The sequence below is a fragment of the Monopterus albus genome, unplaced genomic scaffold (assembly GCF_001952655.1).
Source record: "Monopterus albus unplaced genomic scaffold, M_albus_1.0 scaffold240.1, whole genome shotgun sequence".
Taxonomy (NCBI): Eukaryota; Metazoa; Chordata; class Actinopteri; order Synbranchiformes; family Synbranchidae; genus Monopterus; species Monopterus albus.
In genome coordinates, this window is record NW_018128120.1 from 550,920 (window position 1) to 561,421 (window position 10,502).

At 39.8% G+C, this 10,502-nt stretch overlaps 1 protein-coding gene across 3 annotated transcripts in view; it reads right to left on the minus strand.

The window, feature by feature from the left end:
* Positions 1–598: 598 nt before the first annotated feature.
* The window catches only part of LOC109971960 (glycerol kinase), an 11,105-nt gene continuing 1,201 nt past the window's right edge, over positions 599–10,502 (minus strand). Inside the window, exons 2-21 of one of the 3 annotated variants that reach the window (XM_020620531.1) lie at positions 10,205–10,278; positions 10,001–10,107; positions 9,845–9,922; positions 9,108–9,187; positions 8,507–8,644; positions 8,275–8,384; positions 7,887–7,953; positions 7,593–7,610; positions 6,277–6,312; positions 6,109–6,176; positions 5,982–6,024; positions 5,807–5,887; positions 5,445–5,523; positions 5,196–5,292; positions 4,983–5,067; positions 4,605–4,725; positions 3,271–3,414; positions 3,094–3,180; positions 2,487–2,573; positions 599–2,060 (exon numbers count right to left, since the gene is read on the minus strand). In XM_020620531.1, the coding sequence (XP_020476187.1) occupies positions 2,050–2,060; positions 2,487–2,573; positions 3,094–3,180; positions 3,271–3,414; positions 4,605–4,725; positions 4,983–5,067; positions 5,196–5,292; positions 5,445–5,523; positions 5,807–5,887; positions 5,982–6,024; positions 6,109–6,176; positions 6,277–6,312; positions 7,593–7,610; positions 7,887–7,953; positions 8,275–8,384; positions 8,507–8,644; positions 9,108–9,187; positions 9,845–9,922; positions 10,001–10,107; positions 10,205–10,278 (1,611 nt within the window). In that variant the 3' untranslated portion in view covers positions 599–2,049. The remainder of the gene's footprint in view (positions 2,061–2,486; positions 2,574–3,093; positions 3,181–3,270; positions 3,415–4,604; positions 4,726–4,982; positions 5,068–5,195; positions 5,293–5,444; positions 5,524–5,806; positions 5,888–5,981; positions 6,025–6,108; positions 6,177–6,276; positions 6,313–7,592; positions 7,611–7,886; positions 7,954–8,274; positions 8,385–8,506; positions 8,645–9,107; positions 9,188–9,844; positions 9,923–10,000; positions 10,108–10,204; positions 10,279–10,502) is intronic. The other 2 variants (XM_020620533.1, XM_020620534.1) reach the window with 2 other exon arrangements.

Sequence of the window (10,502 nt, forward strand, 5' to 3'; positions counted from 1 at the left end):
GCCTGGCACTACTGGAACAGCTGTAGGATGAAGCCTGCTCCTCAAATGAAAAGAATTGTGTAACTTGCACTTGTTGTTGCACAAACCACTCCCTTGGTAAGAACTCCTGCTTGTCAGGAGTTCCCCATAACAAAAGGAATGCTGTGTCTGGGTTTAGCCCAACTGCAGAAGTACTTGTTTGTCTAATGACTGGAAAGTTCTTAAAAAGCCACTGAAGAAACTCACAAATCGTGAGAACTGGTAGAGCTGTGAAGTTCTGTTCATGGTTAAAAATGTTGCCCTCTGCACAGCAACTCAGCAATGTTTACTAAGAAACATCTAACGGGCCACGAGATTTCTTTCCTTGGTTCAGATTCCATTTTAAACAGAAAGGTGGTTTGTTGTTAGCCACATTTTAATATATCAACCAGCTTGATCTGTGACATTTTCTTTTTTGTTTTCTAGTTTGTTTGTTCTTTGTGTCTTATTAAAAATGGTTGGAAGTATGGCTTTTTGTCAAATATGTATAGTTATACAGACTGAAATTCATTCATTCATTCCACGTACTTCTGTTTGCAAAATGTAAAACCAAAGTGCAACAGGAAAAGTCAAGCCCAAGTTCATTTTCAATGACATTTATTCTCCTGTAAAAACCGCTTTCTATACATCTCACACACACACACACACGTGCCTGCTGTTATCAGTTCCTCCTCAGACCCAAACCTTTAAAGGTCAATACATCTGAAACTTCAAAACTGCAGTTAAATTAGCCTTCATTGTGTTAAGAACTTGAACAGAAGCAAGAATACAAATATGTTCCACTGTGAGGGAGTCACACATGACAACAAAAGGGTGGTGACAGGTTTTCCTTGTTAAAAATAACCATGGCACAGTCACAGTTTTCTGGTGACTGTTGGTTGTACACTACTTTTATTTATTAAATAAGATTCCTGCAGATTCAATTTATTCATAAATATCCACTAGGGAAAGTAATTTCATACCTTCCATGAACTGAACACTTAAATAAAAAAATGCATGATTAGAAAGTGCAAAGACTAATTTCTTAAATGAAGTACCTGTTCTGTCTCACTCAAGTGAGTAGTTTCCCCTGATAAATGAGGAAAAACCCAGAAGACTTGTGACCAGAGGAGCAATTTAAAGGTTTTGAGGAAGCTGTCAGTTACTGTCCCAGTCACACAGAGGAGGATGTTTTAACAGTGAAACATCTTAAAAACTGAAGCTGTGTGCAGATGGAATGAAGCAGCTTCCTGGGATAAACAAACGTTTTCTACACAGTAAATGACTTGATAACAGCTGCTTCAGCATTTGTGCCATAACACGTTTTGTTGGTTTCTAGCTGTGGGACATGTTTTACTGTCCAATTCACAGAAACATACACAGATATGTGCCTGTTGACCCCTGTGTTTTCATACAACACAGGGATCCAAAAACTGCCCTTTACTGTACAGTATGTTTACAAGCATTCCAGACTTTACCAAAGAACCATCTTGTCACCACAAATAACTTAAACTTCCTTAATCTGTCTCGATTCCAAAATGGTAGAAAATACATACACACAGGCTCTTGTTCGTGCACAGCAACCACGACACAAAAAATATATAAAGTCCTCTAAAAAATTCTTCCGTAGCTCATAGTGGAAAGTGTCAGACAAACGTCACAAGATGGCTGTTCAGGGGTAACAGTGAAGTGACTAAAACATTAATGCAACACAGATCTGAACTACCATCAGTACGATTTCTAGATAAACAAGCTCAGTGTTCCTATATCACCACTGTAAAAAAAAAAAAAAAAAAGGAACAAAAAATATATACTGCATGCATATTCCTGCTAAAATTCAAGTCTAATGCGTTCTTGTCTGTTGCAGACAAAAAAGCAAGAATTAAACAATATTTGAAGGTCAGTTCAAACTTGTCTGGGTTTTCTGGTGAGCACGAAGATTCAACAGGAACATCTGTCTTCTGGAATGTCTGTGCAACCAAGAGGACAGGAGGTGGTCCAGCATGACGCCATTTGTCTCCACTGCCACTCTTCGCTCCAATGCCTCTGGCCCTAGTTGTGGCCTAATGAGGAACAAATAAAGAAAGAGTGGTTTCATTTGAAGAAGGGTTGATGTACTTCAGCATCGCTGCTGTAAACATAGATTTGAATAACACCAGTATCAGTGATACTTAAAAACTCACCTACTGTAACAGTAATTAGCTCAGTTGCATGACAAATACTTGGATTTGTACCAAGATATTTTTAGGATGACTGAAACATACAGTAGCAGGTGTGACAAGTTCCTGGAACACTCATAGCATATTCATACTGACCACCATTTGTTGTTGTTTTTTTATATACAAAGAACATTTTATAAATTTTGAGAAACTACACAATACTAAGAAATTAATCCCTTGATGCTTTATCATTGTGCATAGAATTTTTTTTTATTAATAAAACTATTACCAAGTCATCCCCAACTCAAAATCACTGATACAGACACTGACCTGCAATGTATTTTGCACCAATTAACATTAACATGCTGCCCATGACGTAAAAGCCCAGGGGGACGCTGCTGAAGATACTAGTTTCACCTTTTGGTTGTCCAAAAAAAAAAAAAAAAAAACAAGGCAGCCACCAAAGGCATCGCAGAGGAGGGGAGAGAGAAACAGTCAGTTAACAAGAATCCAAAATAAACGACCTGCACTGTTCCATGAAACCATCAGCACTATTTGGCAAGTTTTGTCTGTCGGTCCTTTAACAGCTGGACGATTAGAAACATCCTGTACTTGCAGATTAAGTCCTGAGCATGATATAGGACAGCCTGCAGCATTGTGCATTTAAAGGATAGTTCCACAGCAATCATAGCATCTGGTACTAACAATACTGTAACTCTGGAAGATGCCCACTTGATCTGACTGTATCAGACTCCTTAAGCTTTATGCTTTGGTTCAAGATTGGAATGCATTTTGTGTTAGCTACAAATAATCCTTTCATCATGCATATGGGCACTTCAAAGTATGTGAACTTAACCTTTAATATATATATATTCTAGGGTTTAAAGTCTGTTCTGAGGCTGAATTTTGGCTCCAGTGTCAGTGTGCTCCTGCCTACCGTTTCCATTACAAACTGGCTCTGTTGTCTCCCAGTTCATGGATTTCTGAACTGCCTTCTTCCATCGAGCGTACCGAAGCTCACTCTCTGCAAAGCACATCAACAGAAACACCTTGTATTTTAACAACGGCCAAGCTGAGCAAACAGATTATCATCATTCTCTGCAGATCGCTGCACCTTCAGGGTTGATCTGAGGCTCAAACTTCTCTGAGGTGACCTCACTCAGGTCCTCTGGGTTCAGGCTCCACACGCTCACCCCCTCTGCTGCTCCCGCTGCCATTGCAGCACCCAGCGCTGTGGTCTCTGGCATGGACGGCTTCACTGAAAACAACAAATGACTCAAGTTTTAGAGGTCAGAATATTTCTGACTGTGTTCAAGGACACTTTACCTCCTATTATTAGCAGTAGTAGTTTGCAATTTAGAGACAGTCTGGAAAGAATTGGGGGTAGTTTTGAAGAGGACTACACTTTGGCACGTAAACAACATATTGTACACAGCACCAGCAGGGCAGAGGGATACCCAGTACACCACTACAGCCGTTTGATGTGACAATCTATAAGCTAAAGGACTGCTATGTTGACATGCTCAATGTTCATGTTAATCATACATCTTGTATGTCTGCACCGCACAGTGATGTCAGCTAAGTGTACTGAGGGCTGCACTGGGTGTCAGGACTATGTGGAAGAACCAGTGTGATCACTCCCAGAGTTCATTATTCACATTTTCTCATCAGCACACTACGAAGGTTTGATTTTGGAGAGTCTTTTATCCACTGAATGAAAACACTACATACACATCACCTAGAGCTACAATAACCTCACAAAGCCTCACCCTTCACCGAGCAACACCAAACTTCACACAACAATGAAGAACACACTTTGTCACACACATCAACTTAATTTAATAATCCCTTTATCTCTTTTGTTAATGTCTGTTGTCTCATCTTCTATGTTACGTCCTTTGTCCTGTAAATGTGTTATTTCGTGTTGCAATAAATAAAATAAAATTCACATTAGTCATTATACTGACAATATGTTTTCTGTGTAATAATTATTTGATACTCTGTTTTCAAATTCATTAATATATAATACTTGTGATTAAAACGTCATATTTATTAATTAAATTATTCTTTAGCTCTAATGTTTTAGGGAATGTGGATTTTATGTAATATCTCACATTTAATCTACCTGACCCACTGGGATTTTCTGCCTTGTGTGTCACTGAAGAAAAATGAGGTTAGCAGCCTCTCCTCCTCTCCCTGAATAAAAGATTATTCACATAAATATCCAATCAGGAAAAGAATAATCCTTCCTCACTCTTCAGTCCAAAGATGAAGAGCGATGGAACATCCTATGTGATAACAACTGTCAAGTGTTTATTGTCATATGCACAGTGTGGAAACACGTTTCCCTGTAACCAAGTAAGGGAACTGGCATGTACCTGTTGATCCCCTTTGATTCGCATTCACACTTTACACTTCAAACTATAATAAGAAAACAGTAAGTCTTACCAACAGGTATGCAGAGAATGTCAGCCTGCAGCTGCATCAGCAGCCTGTTGGACGTCATCCCCCCATCCACTTGGAGCTGAGTTAGCGGGATACCACTGTCCTGATTCATGGAATCTAGTATCTGCACACAGACAAATATCAATCCGATACTGTGCCTGCAGCTAATCACAAACAGGATGCATCTCCAAAAACAGCTGTCTGAGTAATATAGCAATTCAGCTTTTCACACCATTGTGTCATAGTATTGCACACAAAAGAAGTGAGGTGACCCTTAGAAGCATTTCAGAAATGTGTTAGAAAATCACACTGCGCTGAGCTCGTGCACCTAACCCAGCACTTTCCTCTGATGACCAGCTAGAGGAGGACAGGGGCGCTTACCTCTCGTGTCTGGAAACAGACAGCTTCCAGTGCAGCAAACGCAAGGTGACTCCTATTAGTAAACTGAGTTAACCCACAAATGATCCTGTGAAGCAGAAAAAATAAATAAATAAATAAAAGACTGGGTGAGTCACAGAGTTTGACTTATTTCAACAGGCTGTGAGAATAATTCCAGTGATGTTTATTACACTAAGGAAGAACTCTTGGTCTCACCCTCTTGCACTAGGCTCCCAGTAAGGTGCATAAAGCCCCGAAAATGCAGGAACAAAATAACAACCATAGGATGTACAGACCGACGCAGCCAACTTCTCTGCACAGGAAGTGACACAGAAAAAAGAAATGCAAAACACGCACATTTTAGGGATATAACTGCATGTTATGTCCACCAAAAATTCAAATGACACCACAGTCCTGAAGAAGTTGCTCATCACATTTAATCTTTCTATCTGATCAAAAACGTACCAAGCTCTTCAGACGAGCCAATGATCCCGAGATTGTCCTGCAGCCAACGGACCACAGCTCCTGCGATGGCCACAGAGCCCTGGGGGAAAAAAAAACAAATAATCTCCTGTGAACTTTAAGATCCTCACATCCTGTGGTAACCACCAACTACTGTGAGGTCGGCAAACGAAAAATAGGCAGCTAAATCTATCAATTCACATGTTGCGCAGGGAAATGTTAGAAAATGGGTGACAGGAAGCCAATATCACAACTGACTTAGTTTACAGATTACAAACACAGAGTGCTATACTGTATATTATGAAAAGACTGACAGATGCAGCTGTTTTGCGAAAGTGAATGTTAGTGTCAGTATTTTTAAGTACCTCCAGTGCATAACAGGCAGGTTTGTCTCGACCAAGTTTATATGCCACAGTGGTCAGAAGACCATGGTCAGACATTACAGGCTGCAAAACAACCGAAAAATATCACCGTAAGCAACGTGTGCAGGGATATCAACTTTAATCTGAGTGTTTAAAATACCAATCTTAAGTAATGCACCTTGGCTCCAGTGTTTCGCAGGAGAAAGCAGCCAGTGCCATACCTGAAACATGACAAATCAAACCTTCAGTTGATCTTGTAACAAAGAAGAATTCATCTTAAAATCTTCAAACATACAGACTCCTACGTGTTTTTAGCTTGCCCGTCCTGAAAACACATCTGTCCTACAAGTGCTGCTGACTGGTCCCCGAGACACTGGTTTCAAATAGAATGCATAGATTCATCAGATTACAGGTTCCAACACCTCCATACATGGAGGAAATTCTGTACAAAAAAAAAATTAAGATGAACTTACCCCTGATATGGGGATACCTGAAAGAGCCCCACATTTCTGTAAAAAATAAAATAAAATAAAAAAGTCCTGTTTTATAAGCGAACTACACTTTTTTCCTGATTAAATCTTATTAAAAGGAGCATTTAAAATGTATTTGTCTTCAGTAATCTGTTGTGTTTCTAGCTGTAAAACAATGTTGGACCCATGCAATATCAATAAAATAACTCAAACAGGTCTGCTAGTCAAATAAATCAACAACAATAAGTTACATCAAATACTAATTCTGTTATCTGTGGAAAACATCTATTTTTATCACTTTTTATTTATCACTATGGACAACACTTAAAACAAAAGGAAATTTGATTGCATGAAGAAAAAAATACCTGGTTTATTTCTGCATGAAACACCTTTACATTAAGCCTATAATGTAACAATGAAAGCACACTGAGGGAAACTAAGGCACTGAAAATATCTTCACTCCTCCATGAAACAGTCGATTTGGTTAGATGGTTACAGACAGAGGATAAATGATGGTTAAATGAAACTGTGCCGAAAAGTGAAGAGATTTCGGAGATGTGACGAGATGCTGCGGAGGAAGGTGGTCTGCCAGGAGAGCTGCGGGCAGCGGAGCAGCATGCACAGCAGAGGCGATGAGGGACAGGGAACACCCAGTACATTTCCAGTGAAGTGCATATGTTTGTCTACATGTTTATGTCCAATGAACTTACTGTATAGTACAGTACTGTCTGTCATAAAGCTACACAAGATAAATATACAGCCATTTTACTGTGTCTGTGCTGTCCTGATACATATGTGGTTTTTGGAGCCCAGCTGCATCTGGACAGTTGGTTCACAGCTGTCTGTCAAATGAGCAACACTGTCCACATATAAAATACTAAGGGCTCACTTTTCACTGGGGATTCTAAATCCTATTTCATCTCTTTAAACACTGACTTTTTACTGCCCACCCTCCATGGTCCATATGAGAGAGAGAGAGAGAGAGACAGAGGAGTCCAAAAGGACAGATTTTCATTTGAACTTTTGTTTCGTTTGCTGAAGTTGCCCAAATTATATAGTACAAGTGAATGTCCAGTACAAGGAGGACAAGTGAGAACATATTTAAAAACTGGTTCTGTTTTACACCATGGTTACTTCAGAGACTAAGCATCCATTTGTTCATTTCTTAATGCCTGCCTCATGAGCTACTGAAAGATTAGCTTCACATCAATCTTGGAAATGCACTGTGTGAGGGTGCATTCTCTTTCACCAGAGAGAGGCGGGCTGTGTTACAGTACCTTGCATGATGAGTTGAAACAGTAACGGTGAGTATTACTTACCCAGCTAGAACATATTTTCTACCAGTAAGAGAAGAAAGACAACGGCACACAAAAAAAAAAAAATGCCTAAAATAATTTCTGGGCCAAACTTCATGCACTTAAATAAACAAAAAACCCTCTTATCTCATTAGTGGCCTGTTGCATGAGACATTTGACTCTTTGAACACAAAACTAGAGTCACACCAGAAACAGCAATGATATCAGTAGAATAAAAAGTTAACTTAAACACGTATTAACGTGAAACTGTAAGCAGACTAGACTTGGAAAGGCACTCACAGATTTATGGGTGCTTACCATGAGCCCATATATTTCTGAAGAACTCCTCACTCGAGGCAAGATCTCCATGGGAATACCAAAATATCTGATGGAAATTAGAGGACAACAGCCTGTGAATAACAAAGCTCATTCCGTTTTCCATACCATTTCTGTGTTGTGTAAATTATATGTTATCTGTTGTTCATCTATTGTGAAACTACTCTGAGGCTTTATCGAATAAAGGTGAGGTCAATATCAGTGGACTGTGTTATTTTCTCCCTCTTCTCTAATATAATTAAAAAAAAAAAAAAACAACTAAAATGTACTAATGACTACTGCATGAATTTGAGAGCTAAAAAGTCGTCTATGTCCGAGATGTTTTTCAAATACCTGATAGCACAGTGGAATTAGAAAGCAGCAGTCATACTTGCACAGCTCTGGGTCCCAGTCCATAGTGTGAATGTTAAACAACATGGTTCTACTGGCATTGGTCACATCTGTGCAGTGCACTCCACCGGACTTGCCCCCTGTCAAACACTGTCAGACAGCCATGAAAAACACCCACAATAAGATCGTTTCCACAAAAACTGTCCACTTCACATTTGTCATAAGAATAACAGCTACACAGCTGTGGAGGCGGGAAGGATTTGTTTGATTACCCAAATGAGCCAGGAGTCGACGGTGCCGAACATGGCGCGGTGGGATACGATGGCTTCATGGACCTCGGCCACGTTGTCCATCAGCCAGCGAAGTTTGACTGCGCTGAAGTACGTGCTGATGGGGAGCCCTGTTTTATGCTACAGGATGACAAGGACAACTCTTCTAGCGCTGCTAACAACGATACACCAGAAGTCTGCTTTTGCTTTTAAACTGCAAGGTGCTTAAATCAATATCAAATATTAAGAATTAAAAAACTATAAAGATTAAATAAGAGCTATTTTATAACATAAACAACTGAGATGACCTCCTTAACATACAAAAGCAAACACTGATAACAAAAAAACCATGTAAAAACATATTCTCTTGACAAAAGGTTTGAACAAATATGGTCAGCATGATGCTATAATGAGGAGGCAGACAGTACTTTAACAGTCCACCTAACCTGCTGTCTGCCCAGATCAAGATAATAAAGCCACTGCCAGCACCTGTGGAGTTTGAAGCTGTTTGACACTGAAAAACTGTTCTACCATCCCATGCAAGCAAAACAGTGAAAAAACATGAGGCAAATAGACAAATTAACGGAACAGATGAGGAGCTCACCTTCAAGTGGTTCTTATTCCTTCCTGGGGTTTTGTTAATTAGACGTTCAACTGTTGACTGAGTGCGCAGGTCTAGCCAAACTGAACAACAACAATGTGGTTATTTCACAGCAACCACAATCAATCAACACCAACAACCTGATCTGTGGTTCACTTCTAAGCTAAAGTCTCTCTTCCACTGCCTGGTACCAGCTCAACTCAACTCGACTTGCCTTAATTGTTTTTCCATCAGTCAAATGTCTGAGATAGTTCCTGGTATGTGGTACTATTTTTTGCATCACCTCTGTTGAGGTTCCAAGCGGGCAGAGGCAATACCAAACAGTGACATGTAGACACTGCAACAACATGAAAGACGTCTTGGAGCAAAGAAGGCACCGTTTTTAAAAGCAACATTATTTAACGCTGACCATTACTTTACTGTAGTTACTGTACTAACTAAAAACAGCCACATATCAATAATCAAGAAGAGCGTACCTTTGATGCCATTGTTACTATGTCGGTTGCTGACAACATCACAGTAGTGTAATACAGTGTCACTATGACAACCAGCTACACTGAGAGGGGACCATCTGCAGCGGAAAACCAAGCACCCGGTACCAAGAGCATGTGGAGCTGAGTTGAGTCAAGTTGAGCCGGTACCAGGTGAAGGAAAAGCTCCTTTATACTCACAATAAATTTCTGATCTGAGCCAGTACAAATGGAACTGATGCACAAATAAAGCAAAAAACAAAACCTTACCAATGGCATTGTAGAGGGGCTCCCCCGTCTCTTTGTCCCAAACCAGCGTGGTCTCTCTTTGGTTGGTCACTCCGATAGCTGGACAAATTCCAAAAACCTTAGATCGCAATCACCTCTTTGAAAATTATGTGTAAGTGCTGCTTAAAGTATACATACCTTTAATGTTTGTGATGTCTATGTTGAGCTGGGTGAGTTTTTCACATGTCCTCTCCATGCACTCATGCACCGACTGCAGAATTTCTTTGGGGTCCTCCTCCACCCATCTAAAAAGAAGGACATTAAAAAAAAATCACAACTAATATTTCTAAGTTTTAAGCACATCTTTCAGGAACTTTTGTGTGTGTGTGTGTTTTCACTTACCCTTCTTTGGGGAAGCTCTGTTTGATTTCCACCATGTGATGGCTGAGGAGCTCTGCTGTTTTTGAATTAAACACCTTCAAAAAGAGCACAAGAGAAAGAATGTAAACATTAGCTCATTCATCCAGGGACAACTGGTCGAACATGCACTCATGTGTGGTGACTGCTCAAACTGGCAAAGGATTCAAGGCTTGTAAAGTCCAGATTGGACCTCAGTTAGTTGATTCTAATGTTATGACTCTTCACCAGGGAAAACATCATTTTCACACACATAACTATGACAATAAATACATACCTTTTT